A 16,602-nucleotide genomic window follows, 5' to 3' on the forward strand; every position below is an offset into this window, starting at 1 on the left:
AAAGAAAATCTTAATCATTAAACACATTTTCAAGATTATAAAATTTCTCCCATTTTTCTTATTATAACATATGATCTACACAAAGAACCATAAACCAAAGACAATCAATTATAAAGCATTCAACAACTGGATTGTTTCAATTTTCATTCAGTTTTTATCAAGATTAGCAACTTACTACAATAATTCAACCTACATTGCAAAGCTAACACACTTATATAACTGTACTATTGAAGGTTTCGTTCATTGACACAAATTATCGAACACCTTCAAGGCAACCGACGTTTCGACAATCTTGGTGAAGTCCTTGCTGCATTTGGTGTCACTGGTACACTCTTCTTCTCAGATCCCTTCACTCCCTTCTTCAATTTTCTACCTCTGGGTTTCAATTTCTCAACTACAGCTTCTTTGTTTCTACCACTCCTTGTTCTTCCCATAACTACCCCATCACTCTTCTCAGCAACTTTATCAAAATCATCATCCAATTTCCTCGCTAGACCCCTTTTTTCCACTCTCCCCTCTACCCCCATTTCTTCATTTTCATCATCAGACTCATCAACCAATCGCATTTTCCTCTTCAAATTCAATGGAGCAGGAGGAGGAGATGGACTTACATGAACCACCCGTGACGACACCGAACCCTTTTTCACCGACTTCTTCTCCATCTTCTCATGCTCAGCTCTGAGTTTCTTGATGTTACCTTCGATCCGTCCCTGAAGACGGAGGCGTTTGAAGCTCAAACCCCCCATTGACCAGTGAGCTTCCTCAGCCCATGACATCAACGGATCCATAACGGACACCGGTGGATCGACCCGTTCTCCATTTGGGTTTTCGTAAAACCTCGGCCTTGGTAAACTGCTGCCGTAGAATTTTCCTGGACCCAATGCTACCACCATGATAACCCTAAAACTTAACAAAAAATTGGAATGAAAACTAAGAATTTGTGAGCGAAGAATCTGAGATTGAGATGAAAAAAATTGGGTTCCGCAAGATTTATATATAGTGCTTCACTGTGAGCTTCAATGGAGGGAAAATATTTAGCGGGAACGTTTGCCGCCAAATATCTACCGCTCTGTTGTAAATTTTGAGTTGAAATTTTTGCGCCAAATTTTAGGTGAGGGAGAAGGTTAAAATTTGGATATTTACACAAATGACCTCTTATGTAGTTCCGGTCCTCATTTAAGCGATCGCGAAACATAATCTACAACATCGATATAAGTCTCAATGGTACTGAATCGCCCTTGATCCCCTCGAGTTTTAATTCATACCGTACTAACAAGTTGACTCTCAAAAACGCTTAAAAATATGGATTGATTTCTTAAATTTGTCTTTTAAGCCTTTCAATATAAGACCATGTTAAAGAACTTTCCCAAGTTCTACGAGTCTCAACCCGAACCATTTGATGAGGTTCAAAAATATAATTGGGCTAATGTTCCCGAGCGCTTCGAGTTTCAACCCGAACCATTTGATGAAGTTCAAAAAGCATAATTGGGCTAATGTTCCCAATGATCATGGGCCGGAAATTGAACATTGCTTCTATAAGCCCATCCATGTCATGATCCACAATTAATATCCAACTAATTAATGTTAATCAAAAATTAATTTGACTAATTACGCAATAATAGGAAACTGAATTAGAAGATGAAATACGAGCAAATTGTTTTTTATGGTTTACTAATTTGAAAACGCGTGATTTATTAGAGCAGTTCAATAGTCAAGAGATTACCATTTGAATCGTAATATTACGCGTTTAAATTTAAAATAATCTAAGCTTATTAACTCAATTTAGTCTATCTTCTTCCTCTATAATTTTGTGAAAACACACTTTGTTTCAAAAGATTAAAAACGAGAATAATATACTTTTTTACATATGAAATTGATGCACCAGAAATTAATGTAAAATGTAAATTTATTCTAATTAGAAGAAATTTTCTTAAGATTAAAGTTTAAATAAAGATATATAAGTGTATATAAATTACAAGTATGATACAATACATACTTAAATGCAATAAAATATTGTAAAATTGAACTCATACACACAATTAATTGGTATTTATATTAGTAGAAGTTACAAGTTCACGTAATCCCAAAATCAAGTATACGTATTAAGAAATTTACCAAATATTTGACTATAAATTCAATCATTTTTATTAACTTGAGATATCTGCAGAAGCTCATGAACTTCACATCATGTATCTATCTCTGCTTATTTAACGAGACCATTTTGGATCGTACATGTAACAAAATGACCTCTTTACTCTTACACACGACATAAATTTCATAAACATACGACATAGAATACATCAAACTCATCTGAACTCAATATAAACCCACACAACAACTTATATACTAAGAACCATAAAGCTTGAACTCGCAACGCTTTAACTTCAGATTTCTCACATGGTCATTCAGTTAACAGTTATTAGCTCATGAAATAATCACCGTTCTTCTGAGATAATAACTCTTAGTTGAGCGACTATCTGAGATATCGAACTCGTTGTTTTTACATAGCATGGTTGTCTATTTTTTCAAATGATTTGAGAAATGATAGTGCAGCATCTCTTGCCTTTTCTGGTGTGGGAATTTTAGGTGTAATTTGCTCATATTCTGCTTTCCATTCTACTACACATTGCTCATTGCTCACATAAATGAAAGAGAAGGTAACTCTGTATGGATTATACATTTTACTTAATTCACCATTAGTCACTTGATATGTCACTGACCTTCCTTCTTCCACCTTCTCTATCTTTTCTATTGATTGTTTGACATACTTACTTAATGCTGCATGAAATAACGCGCAGTGACGGAGTCAGAATTTTTCAAAATATAAAGAGGTAAGAAAAAAAAGCAAAGATATTAAAGGGATTCAACACGTATGGTTGACTGTTGCATAAAATATATTTGTGTTACAAAGGGCATAGCGACAGAATCAGAATTTTTTACTAATGGGGTTTGATATATAAAGAGATAAAACACACGAAGATATCAAACGAATATAACATCTACTGTATATACGTATAAAAATAATTCCAATTGTAATTTTTCGATGACCTGATTTCACCCTTACAGGAGCTAATCTGTATTGTTACTTATGAGTTCACGTCAACCTAGTAATTATTGACCTAGACTTATTATACATATCTTTGATTTAGATGAAATCATTGATAAACTTCAAATCTTGAATCAATTTCTTTTTTTAAAAAAACATACTTCAAAATTAATATCAAATCTAAACCAGACAAATAAATTGAAATTAATTAAGAGTAACTGTTTATCCTAGATTAACTTAGATGATGGGGTAAATAATCAACACTTCACAATTATTTACACCAAATCAAATAATTTATTTGTATCCGTTAGTACAAATTAAAGTAAAAATACATATTATTCAAACCATGATTACATTTAAAAAAAAGTCATACACACGATACATGTCTTTCATTCGGTGGTACTTAGTACAAACATTTAAAAACAAATTCAGAATTTCAAGATTACAGGTTCCTATAACGATCTTTAAGTCAATACTATAATGATCACTGAGTTCACAATCTAATATTTAATGAATATGTAAGATCCGAACAAAAATTACTAAATTCACGTGAATTTATAATCGGACTAAGACGAAGATCACTGAGTTCGATTTAGATTTTATTAAAGACTCACCAGGACCAAGCTTGAAACATCTGAGACTGCCAGGCTCTCCTTTTCCTTTAATATATTCAGCTTTAGCAAGCATTTGTGGATTAATTCTACTAATTTTATCATTATCTCTATACATTTCCCATGCTTTTTCTGCAGAGATGTTGAGAAAAATTTCACCTTTCATTTCTCTCATTTCTCTATCCAACTTATTTTTTTCTCTTTCTTTTGTGTCAAGTTCTATCAATATATAGATGAGATGTAAAATATTTTTAAAAAAGGAATGATAAAAATATATTTGAAGTATCACTTTACCGGGTTTTTAATTATTTTTTTTAAATTTGAATTATCATTAATTATTTATCAAAACACATCTTGAAACTGACTGTATCATGTGTTGGAATACGATCATCGAAAGGCGTGTGCATGTGACAACTTAATTTGCGCATGAAACTTCGTTCACATGGTAATTATCTCATTAATTTCAATCAAGGCATGTTTTGAGAAAATAATTGATGACCCTTTAGAAAAGGAACTTGATATTTTAGGTTAAAAATTCACAAAATAAAAATAAAAATGAATCTTTGAGTGGGTTTTTTTTTTTTAATCATTCTCTTAATTTTAATTATAAAATTCCAATTAATTTCTTTAAACAACCACATGGAGTGCCATTTGGCACCAGTATAAATTTTTTTTAAAAAATGAGTGCAGATCACACATATATCACGTTAAGCGATGCGTGTTTTGATAAACAGTTAATGATAGTTTAGATGAAAAACACAATACATGATAGTACATATAGAGCACTCGTAAAATAGTAATACTTTAAATATATATTTTCGTTACCTCTAATACTAAAGTTTATATTAGTCCAAAGAACAAAATTATGTTCTTATTGAAGAAAAAATTTCAAAATTTTTGCTTGCCTACCAACAACTTTTGGCAAGAATCTTTACATTTTCTGTCCACTATGTTTTATCCTTTGATAGAGCACCAGATGCTAAATCTTCTAAATATTTATTTAATAGGTAACAATATCTTTGAAAAAATGCAGGAAATAATGCATACAATAGACGCAATGTGATCAGATCTTTTAAAAAACTTTAACATATAACGAGAGCTTTAATGCATCGATAAGTTTCCAACTAGGTGCATAGGGCAACTATAAAGAATGTCTCAAAATATTAGTTATAAACTCAGATGCCCTAAAGAATTTATTCCCCAATTACTAGTTGCTAGTGAGAAAGAATAAACTGGAATTTTTCACTTTCTAATAATAGCTAAAGTTTTTATATTATAAGATAAATTTACACAATTCAATAATACTAAAGAAAAAGGTCATACAGCCCTCTGGTGGAGCTTAACTTTTATGTTAATAGTGTTTTCTTACCTTCCTGAGCAAGATCACGTCCTTCATTACGAGCTGTACACATATATGTCGTAAGCATAGGTTCCACCGCGTAGCCAGTTGGCCCAGATCAGACCAACCCTTTTCGCGGTGAACAGAGAAGATTAAATCAAAGGACAAGAATGAGAGAAGATGGTTCAATCTTAAAAAAGAGGTATTCATCAATTCTCCTACATTACAATGTTGAAAACATTTTTGCCTTACAACAAATAAAACTTCAGAAGTAAGACATGGCAAATCTACAATACACAGCATGATAGCGCTGCATACATCATCGTCAACTGCCTACTTATATGACCCTTATTCAGCAAATAGATAGTATTCGAGTCAAATTGTACTTTCACTATTTTCAGAAGACCCTACATGAAAACATGATTAGAAAGGTTATGGATAATGACCTAACCCGACCATCCTCTCTGAGGACCACCTGAAGAATGTCCATTCAGCCTGTCGAGCACAGTATTGAAATCAACTGTCTGACCACTTTCTTCGAGCCTTTGGATAACATTAACCACATGATCACCCCTGTAGCCCATGCTTGCCAGCTTCTCAATTAATTCATTGTAAGGATGAGTGCGCATCAATTGAGGTGGACGAAACATATGATTGGGGCTCGGGGAGGACTGTGCGTTCTGGGGAGGGAAGCTGGAGGGAGGATAACCACTTTGTGGGAAATTTGGTGGTTGTGGTGGATGTCCCCTTGGGCCTTCACTGTCGTACATCAAATATGCATTTCCTGCAGAAAGAGATGGATGAGGCCCACTAGCGGCATACCCATCCCCTGGAGCACCAAAAGAAGGCTTGAGATGCTGGGTTGGAGGCTGTGACTGAAGTGGCCTGCCAGACCTATCATACCCATAGGGTATTGCTTCTGGACGGCTTGAAACTGATTGAGGGATCGTGGAAAATGACACTTGCATTGGCATGCTATTGGGGACAGGTTCAGGAGAAGAATTCGGTTGACTGGGTGGATAAGAAGGATAAACAGCAGGTGATGAGGGTCTAGCTTGCTGTTGCACACTTGGAAGCTGATGCTGCTGGGATGCTTGAACCTGCTGAGGTACCTGTTGCGCCCATTGCTGCTGCTGATATTGGGGCATTGACTGGATTTGTGGGGTCTGATTCCCCGGAGGTGCTGCTGGCTGGGGTGGTAACCTAGAAAGATCTTGCATTTGAGAAGTACGATACTGGGGGTCAGATGAAAGATATTGACCTTGGGACAAGTGAGTTGGAGCTGGTGGATTTGACATCTGCACTGGGGGTAAATAGTAACCTTGCGACTGCGTCATACTTTGAGATGGAATTGGTGGTGGAGGTGCCTGTTGTGGCTGTTCGACGGGTTGGTTAGTAAGAGGAGCCCGGGGTGCTACTTGATGCGGTAGAGCAAGTGCCAGTTGTTGTCCATTCACATCAGTTGAGTTGTCACCTTTATTGGAATCAGATACAGGTTGAGCATTTCTGTCCTCATTCTGCTGAGAATTGTTAGCTGAAGCTGGTTCTTTCGGCGCAAACTGAAGCTTAGCCAGCTCCTTCTGAGTTTCAGCAAGTTCTTGCTTATCTCTCAGAATCTGTACAGATCTGTGGACCTACAGGAATAACAAACAGCAAAGAAATTAGTCATCGAAAATCTATTAAAGTAGGAAAAACAGTGAAGGCATAATTCCAGAGAGCAACTTAACATTGGACAAGAACAAATTCATACTATTGACTAGGAGCATTAGAAGGCTAGAACGTCAATAAGTGTATTTGAAATTCAGGCAAAAATAAAACAAAAGATGTGTGTTTTTGCAGAGAAAGATGGACGTAAACTATACTAGTGAATCCTTATGATAGGCATCCCCAATAATGTGGTGTTAGTTTTTTTTTATTTCCCATCCGGTTTCCGGTACCCACATTGGAGTCCTACTAACTCCAGATTCACGCCAAGAAGTCCCACGCTGGGGTAAAGTGCTCCCTGAGAACGCGACTCCGTACCATGGGGGACTCGAAGGGTGAGATCTCTAGTTAAGAATGAAGGAGTACTTACTACTCCACCACAACCCTTGTTGGTGTGGCGTTAGTTCTAATCACACACATGGACTCCTACTTAAAATAAGGTCTAACTTGATCTGATGAGGTAAACTTTGCCAATTGTCCATACCAGATGAACTGTTAGCATTGAAAACTTCACAAGTCTACTAAACCATATAAAATTCTCCATTAACAGAAAAATATGTTCCACAAATATTAGAACAGACATGAAGCCGTACATAGCATGTAAAAGCCAGAAAATGAGAATAGGAAGTGATAAGTCTCTAATGTCATCAGTTGCGGGAGAGAAATCTTTGAATGGACTTTTAACTTTTAGCTAAAACTTTGTCAAACATAATAGATAATCAAAAAGTCTCATCACATTATAACTTAACTTACTAGAGGACTATCCTACTTAATAGGGCTTGGGATGGTGAGAGTAAAAGGCATATCATCTTTTATTTAAAAGGAAGAGGAACTTAAAAGAATAGGATTATGCATATTATATATACCATGTTACTAGGAGTACCCTACTTTATAGGGCTCAGGATGGTGAGGGTATAAACAGCATATCATCTTTATGAAAAAGGAGGAGGAACATACAACATTATTTCCATGTGAAACATAATATGTAAGCAATGCAATACAACCCATAATTTCAAAGCGGACTTTATCTTAGCACATACCACCGATAAGAGAATAACATTTGACTTGTGTAAGGGGTATATCTAAAAGAACAGCATTTAGCAGCCAGACAAAACCTTTAAATGCATGCCATGCAAGGAAATCAGTGAACGAACCTCTTGAACATGCTTCTCAAGAGCCTTCAGTTTCAAATCTGCCTCACCATGATCTCGAACTAAATCAGACCGCATTTCCCCAATGGACTTATCAAGGTTGTAACAGTACAGTTCCAACTGCGACAAGCGTGAACTGATACCCTCTAGAAATCTCATGAGATTATCCGTATATTTTTTCATGGTCTTCTCAACAGTACATATCATGTCTTGATTGAAGGAAGATTCCTCTGGAGGGCTATACGTCGAAGTGGGAAACATTGATGATCTTGTCATTCTGTTTTTGTGAAACTCCTACTCAATACAAGAGCATAATTTAGTAAGAAGTCAAATAGAAGTTGATTAGGTAAGATTGAATGTAATGAAGTAGAAAGAAAAAGTCTTCCTACAAAGATCTAAAAAGCACTATGGTTGTTTCATTACCGGCATCAAGAAGACGCAAAGAGTACAAAAGAAGATAAGTTAGCTCCATTACATGATAAAAGTTAAGACACGGGAACCAGACACAAAACAAAAAATCTAGAAAAGACTTAACATGAGTTACATGACTATGGATAGTCTAGAATGGTAAGATTCTTAATCAGAAAACTAATACCGCTTGTCTATGACCCCTGAAAGAGCTGCTAATCTGTTATAATTTCTACCAATGAGCTACATCAAAACTATGCCTCCAAACATTTTCCAAAAGGTTTACACCAAATCTAGAATCCAGATGCAAAGCCAGATCTATTGAGGATACTGTGTGAATTGTAAAACATGATTTCCTTATTATTCTACATGCAGATTGACTTTAGCTAACCTGTTTTTGCAATCTCTTGTCTTCGGATTGTTCATTCACAAAAAGAGAGGCAGATATAAAGATAAAGGAGCTTAATACAAAAAAGAAGAGAATGTATAGGAGAGGTCAAGGATCTCCGTCATCATTAGTTTTAGGTTACAACAATGATTTATAACTCCTATTAGTTGCTCAAAATGAGTGAAGATACACTAATATCTTAGGTCCCTCACCCTCTAAGATCAAACTACATAGTTAAACACCACAGTAATTTATGTAAAGCCAAGTGAGCCAGCTCTTTTCAACCTTTAATCACTTTGAAAATCCACACTTACAATAGACTGCATCAGGATAACTCTCATATAGGTCAAAAAAATTGATCAGTGCAGCTGCTAAAACATAGTAAACCATTGATGGACTACTAGATATCTAGCAAATGTAAAGCTAATATTTTAGTAATACTTCTAAAAGAAACAACTTTACTGAGTTCTTCATAAATCATACATATTAAGCGAATTTTTTAAAACTACTAAGAGTTAACAGCTAATAGTCAAGCTGTGAACAAGCTAACCAGACACCACAATTATCCAAGGATTAAAAATCAACAATTTTCAGCAATACCCATCTGCAATTTCTCAAGCTTTATCTCATAACTTCCAAAACCCCTAGTGGGTATCAATCAAAACAACACAATGAACACTTCCACCTTACAATAATTTTCTCATATGACTACCTCAACTTTCCACCACAGAGTTCGATTCCTCATCTTGTAATCCCTCTCCGATTAAAAAATAACAAAAAAAACACAGTTACCTTAGCAGAACTGGTAGCAATCGCAGGATCAGAGAGGGTTCCATTGGAGGCATCTTGATGTGGATAATCTTCATAAGAACAGAGAATATCATCAGACCCAAAATCAAAACCCTTCGAACCCGAAGAATTACTCGGCCTACCAGATGATCCAGACGCCATACTTCACGGATCACAAAACTAGGGTTTTCACTTTTACTGATCAAACAAACGAAGAGAAAAAATTATCTTCTAGGTTTTGTGTGTATAATATATATAGAGAGAGAAACTGGAGAAAAGGATTATGTTGTTTATATAGAGAGAGAAAGGAAAAAAAATTTTGAAAATTATATTATTAATTTTTTTGACATGCAAAATGATTTGTGTTTATTTAAAATGAGATTAATAATAATATTAAGATATGTGAATATAATAAGTAGATGTAAATTCGAAGAAAAGAAATGTGAGTTGAATTTGATAAAAATATTCAACGTAATCAAATAGTTTGATAGTTTGAGGTTTTTGACCCAAAAAAAAAAAATTGATTGCATTAAATATTATATATTGATTAAACTTTTCAAAAGCTGGGATAATAATGTGTAACAAGACAAAATAATTACTTTTTTGCTTAATATTTCATATTTTTAATTGAAAAAAGGTGAAGAAAGGCGAATAAAATTTGTATATACGTCATAAACATATAATTGTATATGTATCGTTTATATATAAGAGAGGAGAGAAGAGATAGTGTATGTAATTATAATTAAAATTAAGTTGTAAGTGGTAATTAATAAAAATTATAGCTATGTTAGTTAATTAAAGTTGTCAAAAAGGGTCGACCCAACACCACCCAGCTCAAGCCTTGCCGGTCAAGAAATTTGAAAGATTAGGGCGAATCAGCCCTTCATTTGGAAGGGCCTACAAAATACTCAACCCAACCCAATCTTAGAAGGCCCAGGTTGCGGGCAAGCTAGCCCTTCTTTTTATTTGTATAAACATAAAATTCTATAGCATCACGAAAATGAGAAGATTTTCAAATCAAATATGGCTAACACTAACAAAAGAATCTAGTTTAATTAGTATGTATATATGATACTAGATATGCAAAATACATGTATTTGGTGGGATGCATCCAGATACACGAGCGAGATAAGAGAGTGGCAAGCAAAATCGTGGGGAGATGAGTAGAGTGTATCTAGAACAAATTAACTTATTTTTGCTTCTGTGTATATAGAAATACATTATTGAACGTATCAAAATATGATAAGATTCATAATACTATAACATAACGTGCATTTAAGTAATTAACTCATATGCTAGCAAGATTATTGCAAGTTATCCTTAAATTATAATTTTGCCACATTGGCCGACCCCGATCAAGCCTCTAGGACCAAGGGCTTATATGGGTTTGATTTATAAGCCTTAATTTTAAATGGATTTGAAAAGTTTTATCCTAACTTTACCCAAATAACAATTTGGGTTTGGCCGGCCCATGGGCAAAATCCATTTTAACGGCTCTAGTTAACAATTTACTTATTTGCATAACTTTTCCTTTAATTAGTTGATAGGACCTTTAGTAACTCGAATTTGAGTCGAGACAACATATACGATATATTATTCAAATAGTGACGATAAACATAATTTAATAGATATTCGTAAGGTAAAGCGCCGCGATTCTCTCCATCCGATCGATAATAAGAGCCAATACCTTCATGTTCCTTTACTGTTCGTCCCGGAGGAGCACCGAAGAACTTTCTTTCATCCCAGCGCATTAAATTGAAAATCTATTAAATAATTTTCTACCTTTCTGATATTTATTTTCTAAATAGAAAGAAATAGTGTTCAATTTGGGTTTGTGTGATATCCTCTCTATTTTACAAGATTTCAAAATGTTAGAATTTTTTTTTTAAAATAATATTATCATCGACTACTCTCTAGGTTTTCAAACTGATTTAATTTAATTATTCAAATGCCAAACTTTTACATGATATTTTATTTGTAAAAATAACTTTAATCATTAATTGAACTTTTTTTTCTCCAACTACCATTAATATATATATATGTTATACAAAAGTCAAATTAACGTATTTATTTATTTTCCAACCGACACCTTTTTTTTAAACGTGAAAATCATGGTATTAGAATGATGAGTTAGCTGGTATGTCACCTTAATTTTTTTTTGTTTTTTCAAAAGAGATTTTATTTTGATTTTTTTTATTCTTTATATTTATATTAAATTCTGATTAATTCAAAATTTGAGTCATGAGGTTCATTCGATGAGTAAGTTGTTACGATGACTATATGTAGAACAAGCAAATAAAGAAAATAAATTTATTTTTAAATTTATCTCGAAAAATTAATTACACGCTCAAATTAATAAGTGACTTATTACATATCTATGCTACTAAATAGTAAATTTTTTTACTCCTAAGACGTGTAACACTACTATCACAATGAGAGGTGTACCACACTTGCGCCACAACAATTCATGTCACTGCCACATCGAATGTCATGTCAAATTTTGACTAAGATTTTTTAAATAATTCAATTGTTTCTTCTTCAATGAACACCACCGTGAAATCACTATCGCTATCGTCAAATTATTACCAAATCTATATATTTCACCAAAAAAATCGTCATAGTCACCATAATTTTCACCACCTACGGTCAAATTCACCATTGAAATCATACTATCACTATTATCCCCTCAAAATTATAAAGATCTCTAACAAAATTCGACACACATAAACAAACTCATCCCCAAAATTACATCATCACCATCAAAATGTACAAACCCACCACCAAATATCACTATCACCATTTCAATATCGATTTTTTTTCCACACCGCCTTCGGTTCCTACTTTTTTGTCACCAACAAATCTATCATTATAATTTATTTTTTAAATTTAATCATCAATTTTATCAACCACCAACAAATTGAAAGAGAGGAATCAAATATAAGAAAAATGATAAAATAGAATAAGATTTATTTTTTTTTGGGAGGGGGGGGGGGGGGGGGGTGAGAGGAAGAGGCAATTTTGGTGGAGGTATAGTGGGGTGGATGAAAACTGGGTATGAAAAAATAAAGAAAAAGAAGAAAAAGAAGGTGTTGAGTGGTAGTGAAGGGTGGAGGGTGGGGGTCGGGTGATAGTAAAAAGAAGAATTTAATTTAGGGCCTGTTTGGATGGACTTAATAAAAGCAGCTTTAAAAAAATACTTTTGAAAGTGCTAAAACTTATTTTTAAAATAAGCAATTATGCGTTTGGATAAAAGTGCTGAAGTTGTTATGCCAAACGTGAAAAGGAAAAAATAGAAGAAAGAGATGATAGGGTTATATGGGTAATTTGGAGATTGTATAAAAATATTAAGGGAAAAAACATAAAAATGTGATCAACTTAAAACAGCTTATAAGCTAAAAAAAAAAAAAACACCCCTACCCCAGCTTTTAACTTTTGGCTTAAAATAAGTTTTTTTTTTAACTTAAAATAAGCTATTTTGAGTATTGCCAAACAGTTAAATAAGTCAAAAACCAGCTTTTAAGTCAGTTTGACCAGCTTTTAAGCTGAGCCAAACAAACTCTAAGCCAAAAACCAGCTTTTAAGTCAGTTTGACCAGTTTTTAAGCTGAGCCAAACAGGCTCTTATTTTCTTACTTTATTTACTGCCAAACATGTTTTTTCTTTACCACGTCAGTTTTAGGGGGTAAAAATTTGTTTTTAGATAGTAAAAGTGCGTAATAGGTTGTCATGATAGTTTTAGCGTGTAACTGACTTTTCGAGACAAATTCAAACATGAATTTACATTGTTTTTAAAATGACTCTGCAATTATCCAAAGCGAATTTAACATCTGATGTTTCTAAGGTTGACACGTATCTCAAATTAAAAAATAAAAAGAAACAAAATGAATGAATATCCTCTCCGTTGCACATGACTCCCATCTATTTACCAATTTTTCAATACAAATATAAAATTTATGCCCAAAAAAAATTGATTTTTTGTGAAACCCCTCAAATGACTTAAAAGTTGCCCCTGAGAACACCACCCCTCCTGGTTACACTATGTTATGTTAATGGGATTTCTTTTTGTTACGGAAACGATTCCTAATATGATTTTATTTTCTTCGAATTTTATAATTTAAATTTGAGATCTTTGATTAAAAATTAAAAAAACGTTATCACATTTTAATCCTTGTTTGTGAATAATTTGGATTTTATTCTTTTTTAAGTCATTCAATCTAGTTTTTTTAACTTATTTTTCAGTATGAGGAGCAAGATACACTGAAAACATGTGTCCAACAAGTATAAGTTTTATTGCAAATACGAATCAATATTTATGTATAATGATGTTGAAAATTCAGAGAATTCTGAAGGTGATAATCTTTTTATTATATCTGAAAACTTAAAAATAAAAATAAATGATGAATTTGTAAAAAAAAAAAATGTGTGTTGAGAGTGGGATTTGAACCCACACCCTTTCGGACCAGAACCTTAATCTGGCGCCTTAGACCAACTCGGCCATCTCAACAATTGATGTATAATACAATAAAATCTAATAAAACTCTTTTTTAATTGCATGATATTGTTATTAGTTTTTGCCTACTTGGAATGACAAAGTTATCTTTATTCGAGAGTGTCATTTAATATGTTCGTTAAAAAGTTATAATTAGTAGATAGGGGAAATTTTTTGTTCTATTTTATGTATAAGCTTCTTATGTACAATTACTTCTTATAATTTGACTTTCTTCAGTAAAAATCTCAATTTCTTTGTTTAGAATGTTTATCGAAAAGTAACTATACTATAGAATGTTTAGAATGATAAGATGACCCGATAATATACACAGGACACCACGTAGGACATACGTCACATAGGACGAGCGTGTCTATTGTTCAATCTTATACAAATTTGAGTGTTTACTCAAAGTTGGAGAGCATAAATGTATAATGAGATAAAAATAAACGTATATTTATATATGATGCCTACATTTTTTAATTATACATATTTTTCACTTCATGTGTTACCAATTGATTGTGTGGTGTTTTAAAAAAATTATCATCCAAGCATCAGGTGATCCATTAGGTGGATTAGGAATCATAAGTTTTAAATTTAAATATTAATAAAGATATATTAAGTGATTTTTTTATTTCGATATATATATATATATACAAATTGATCTCTAACACCATAAATAATATTATTATAAGGAAATTTAAAAATTTATTTTTAGAAAAAATAAATAGTGGTGGTTGAATCTTTGTTTAGAGAAAGGAAGGGTAACAAGAATCTTGTTACGTTGAACTAGTGATTTTCTATTGAAATAAGTTATACTTATCGATAATATACAATTTTTTTAATAATGCCAATAGTATTACAATTTTTTTAATTAAAATAGCCATTAAATATTTTTCTCAGAAAATATCTATTGACAGATTATAATTTTTAATAGTATATATATATATATATATATATATATATATATATATATATATATATATATATATATATATATATATATTATCACTTTTAGAAAGGTGTATATTATGTTTGTAGCACTGAATATAGTAAAGATATTACTTTATATCTTATCCATATTATTGCTACATTTTTTAGAGTCTTTTGACCAGAAATATATATTGTTTTTTTAATGAATGGTTGTAATATGATGATTGATGAGATACAATATTATCGTATATAGTTTTGTTAACCACTGAAATTATATTGTCACCTAAATCAACATTACAAATAAAAAAAAAGAGTTTTACATATATATATATATATATATATATATATATATATATATATAATGATCAATGAGATACAATATTATTGTATATAGTTTCGTCAACTATCACTGAAATTATATTGTCACCTTAATCAATGTTACAAATAAAAAAAGAAGAAAAAAGAGTTATATATATATAATGATCGATGAGATACAATATTATCGTATATAGTTTCGTCAACTATCACTGAAATTATATTGCCACCTAAATCAATATTACAAATAAAAAAAAAGAAAAAGAGTTATATATATATATATATATATATATATGTCTAATTAAATTACTTTACTCGTAATTTAAGTGTGTATTAATCCATCATGTATATAGTAATTTCTTTTTTCTCTTCTTTTTTCTTTCAAATTATTAATATCACTTATTACGGTGATTTGATTTTTTTTTTAAAAAAAACAAGACTTAATTAACATTAAAACATTACAAATAGTCAATTAAATAGTATAACAACGAATTAGACAAATTTGAAAAGATCCACAAGAAGAAGGATGAATAGTGTACAACTTCAACTAATCGAAGGTTAAATATGCTTAGTTAAAACTTAATAAAAGCAAAATCAAATTTTACTTATAATTAACGAACTAAAAATGTAATTATCCCTATTTTTATGTGATTTGATAATATTAAAAATTTTATTTATATGGTCAATAACATATGTGATTTGATAATATTAAAAAATTTATTTATATGGTCAATAACATAGTTTATAGAAAGATAAATTCTGTATAAATAAAAGCTACTATTAAGGGTTATGACAGATCGGTATATCGTCTCCATCTGATGATATATTTTTTAAATTAAAAATTGCTTTGTAAATAGACTTTTTACGATATAAATTTAAATTTATCGATGACAATCGATAATATTCCCCCACCCCCCACACTCTTTTTCATTCCTTTTATATAGGGACCCTTGACTACTACTATTAGGTTTGTTTGTCAACTCTTTCGTAAATTTGGCCGACCAAAAAAAGAAATATTATCTCCATGCCTCAACTACAATATGATTTGATTCGATAAGATTTAAATAAATGGTTGATAATGAAGTCGGTGTGACACGTGGCACATCTCCATGTGTTTTATTTTTATTGGTGGATTAAGTTTACTTTCTCAAATTAAAATATTTCTTTATCACGAGAGGGTTCATATCACTTATTCGATATTTTGATATTTATAATTTTGCTTTATTTCGATATATCATTTAGAATCGAGAAAATGAAATTCTCTTAATTGGGAAAGCAAGTGGAATTGCAAATAAAAATCTCAAATGAAAATGTATCTAGAAGAATTTGAGAATTATTCATAATCTTTAATTATAACTAGCTAGATATATTCTAAAAGAAAAAAAAAAGACCTTGGAATAAGTTGTTAATAAAAATTAATGAGATGGAAGAAT

At 32.0% G+C, this 16,602-nt stretch overlaps 2 protein-coding genes, 1 long non-coding RNA gene and 1 other non-coding gene across 4 annotated transcripts; all 4 read right to left on the reverse strand.

Annotated features, from left to right (window-relative positions):
- Nucleotides 1-266: 266 nt before the first annotated feature.
- LOC104649465 (uncharacterized) lies at nucleotides 267-893 on the reverse strand. The gene has a single exon (XM_010328771.2). It carries the CDS (start codon nucleotides 891-893, stop codon nucleotides 267-269), a length of 627 nt encoding a protein of 208 aa, XP_010327073.1.
- Nucleotides 894-2,027: 1,134 nt separating this feature from the next.
- On the reverse strand, nucleotides 2,028-3,964 carry LOC101264072 (uncharacterized). The gene is made up of 2 exons (XR_011212200.1): nucleotides 3,661-3,964; nucleotides 2,028-2,778 (listed from the first exon to the last, which is right to left on the reverse strand). It is a non-coding gene; the product is annotated as an uncharacterized lncRNA (long non-coding RNA).
- A 1,203-nt stretch (nucleotides 3,965-5,167) lies between these two features.
- LOC101263763 (uncharacterized) lies at nucleotides 5,168-9,944 on the reverse strand. The gene is made up of 3 exons (XM_004248119.5): nucleotides 9,440-9,944; nucleotides 7,855-8,145; nucleotides 5,168-6,630 (listed from the first exon to the last, which is right to left on the reverse strand). Exons 1-3 carry the CDS (start codon nucleotides 9,596-9,598, stop codon nucleotides 5,443-5,445), a joined length of 1,638 nt encoding a protein of 545 aa, XP_004248167.1. The 5' UTR covers nucleotides 9,599-9,944; the 3' UTR covers nucleotides 5,168-5,442.
- Nucleotides 9,945-13,858: 3,914 nt separating this feature from the next.
- Nucleotides 13,859-13,939, reverse strand: TRNAL-AAG (transfer RNA leucine (anticodon AAG)). The gene has a single exon. It is a non-coding gene; the product is annotated as a tRNA-Leu (tRNA).
- Nucleotides 13,940-16,602: the final 2,663 nt, after the last annotated feature.

The sequence above is a fragment of the Solanum lycopersicum genome, chromosome 10 (assembly GCF_036512215.1).
Source record: "Solanum lycopersicum chromosome 10, SLM_r2.1".
Taxonomy (NCBI): domain Eukaryota; kingdom Viridiplantae; phylum Streptophyta; class Magnoliopsida; order Solanales; family Solanaceae; genus Solanum; species Solanum lycopersicum.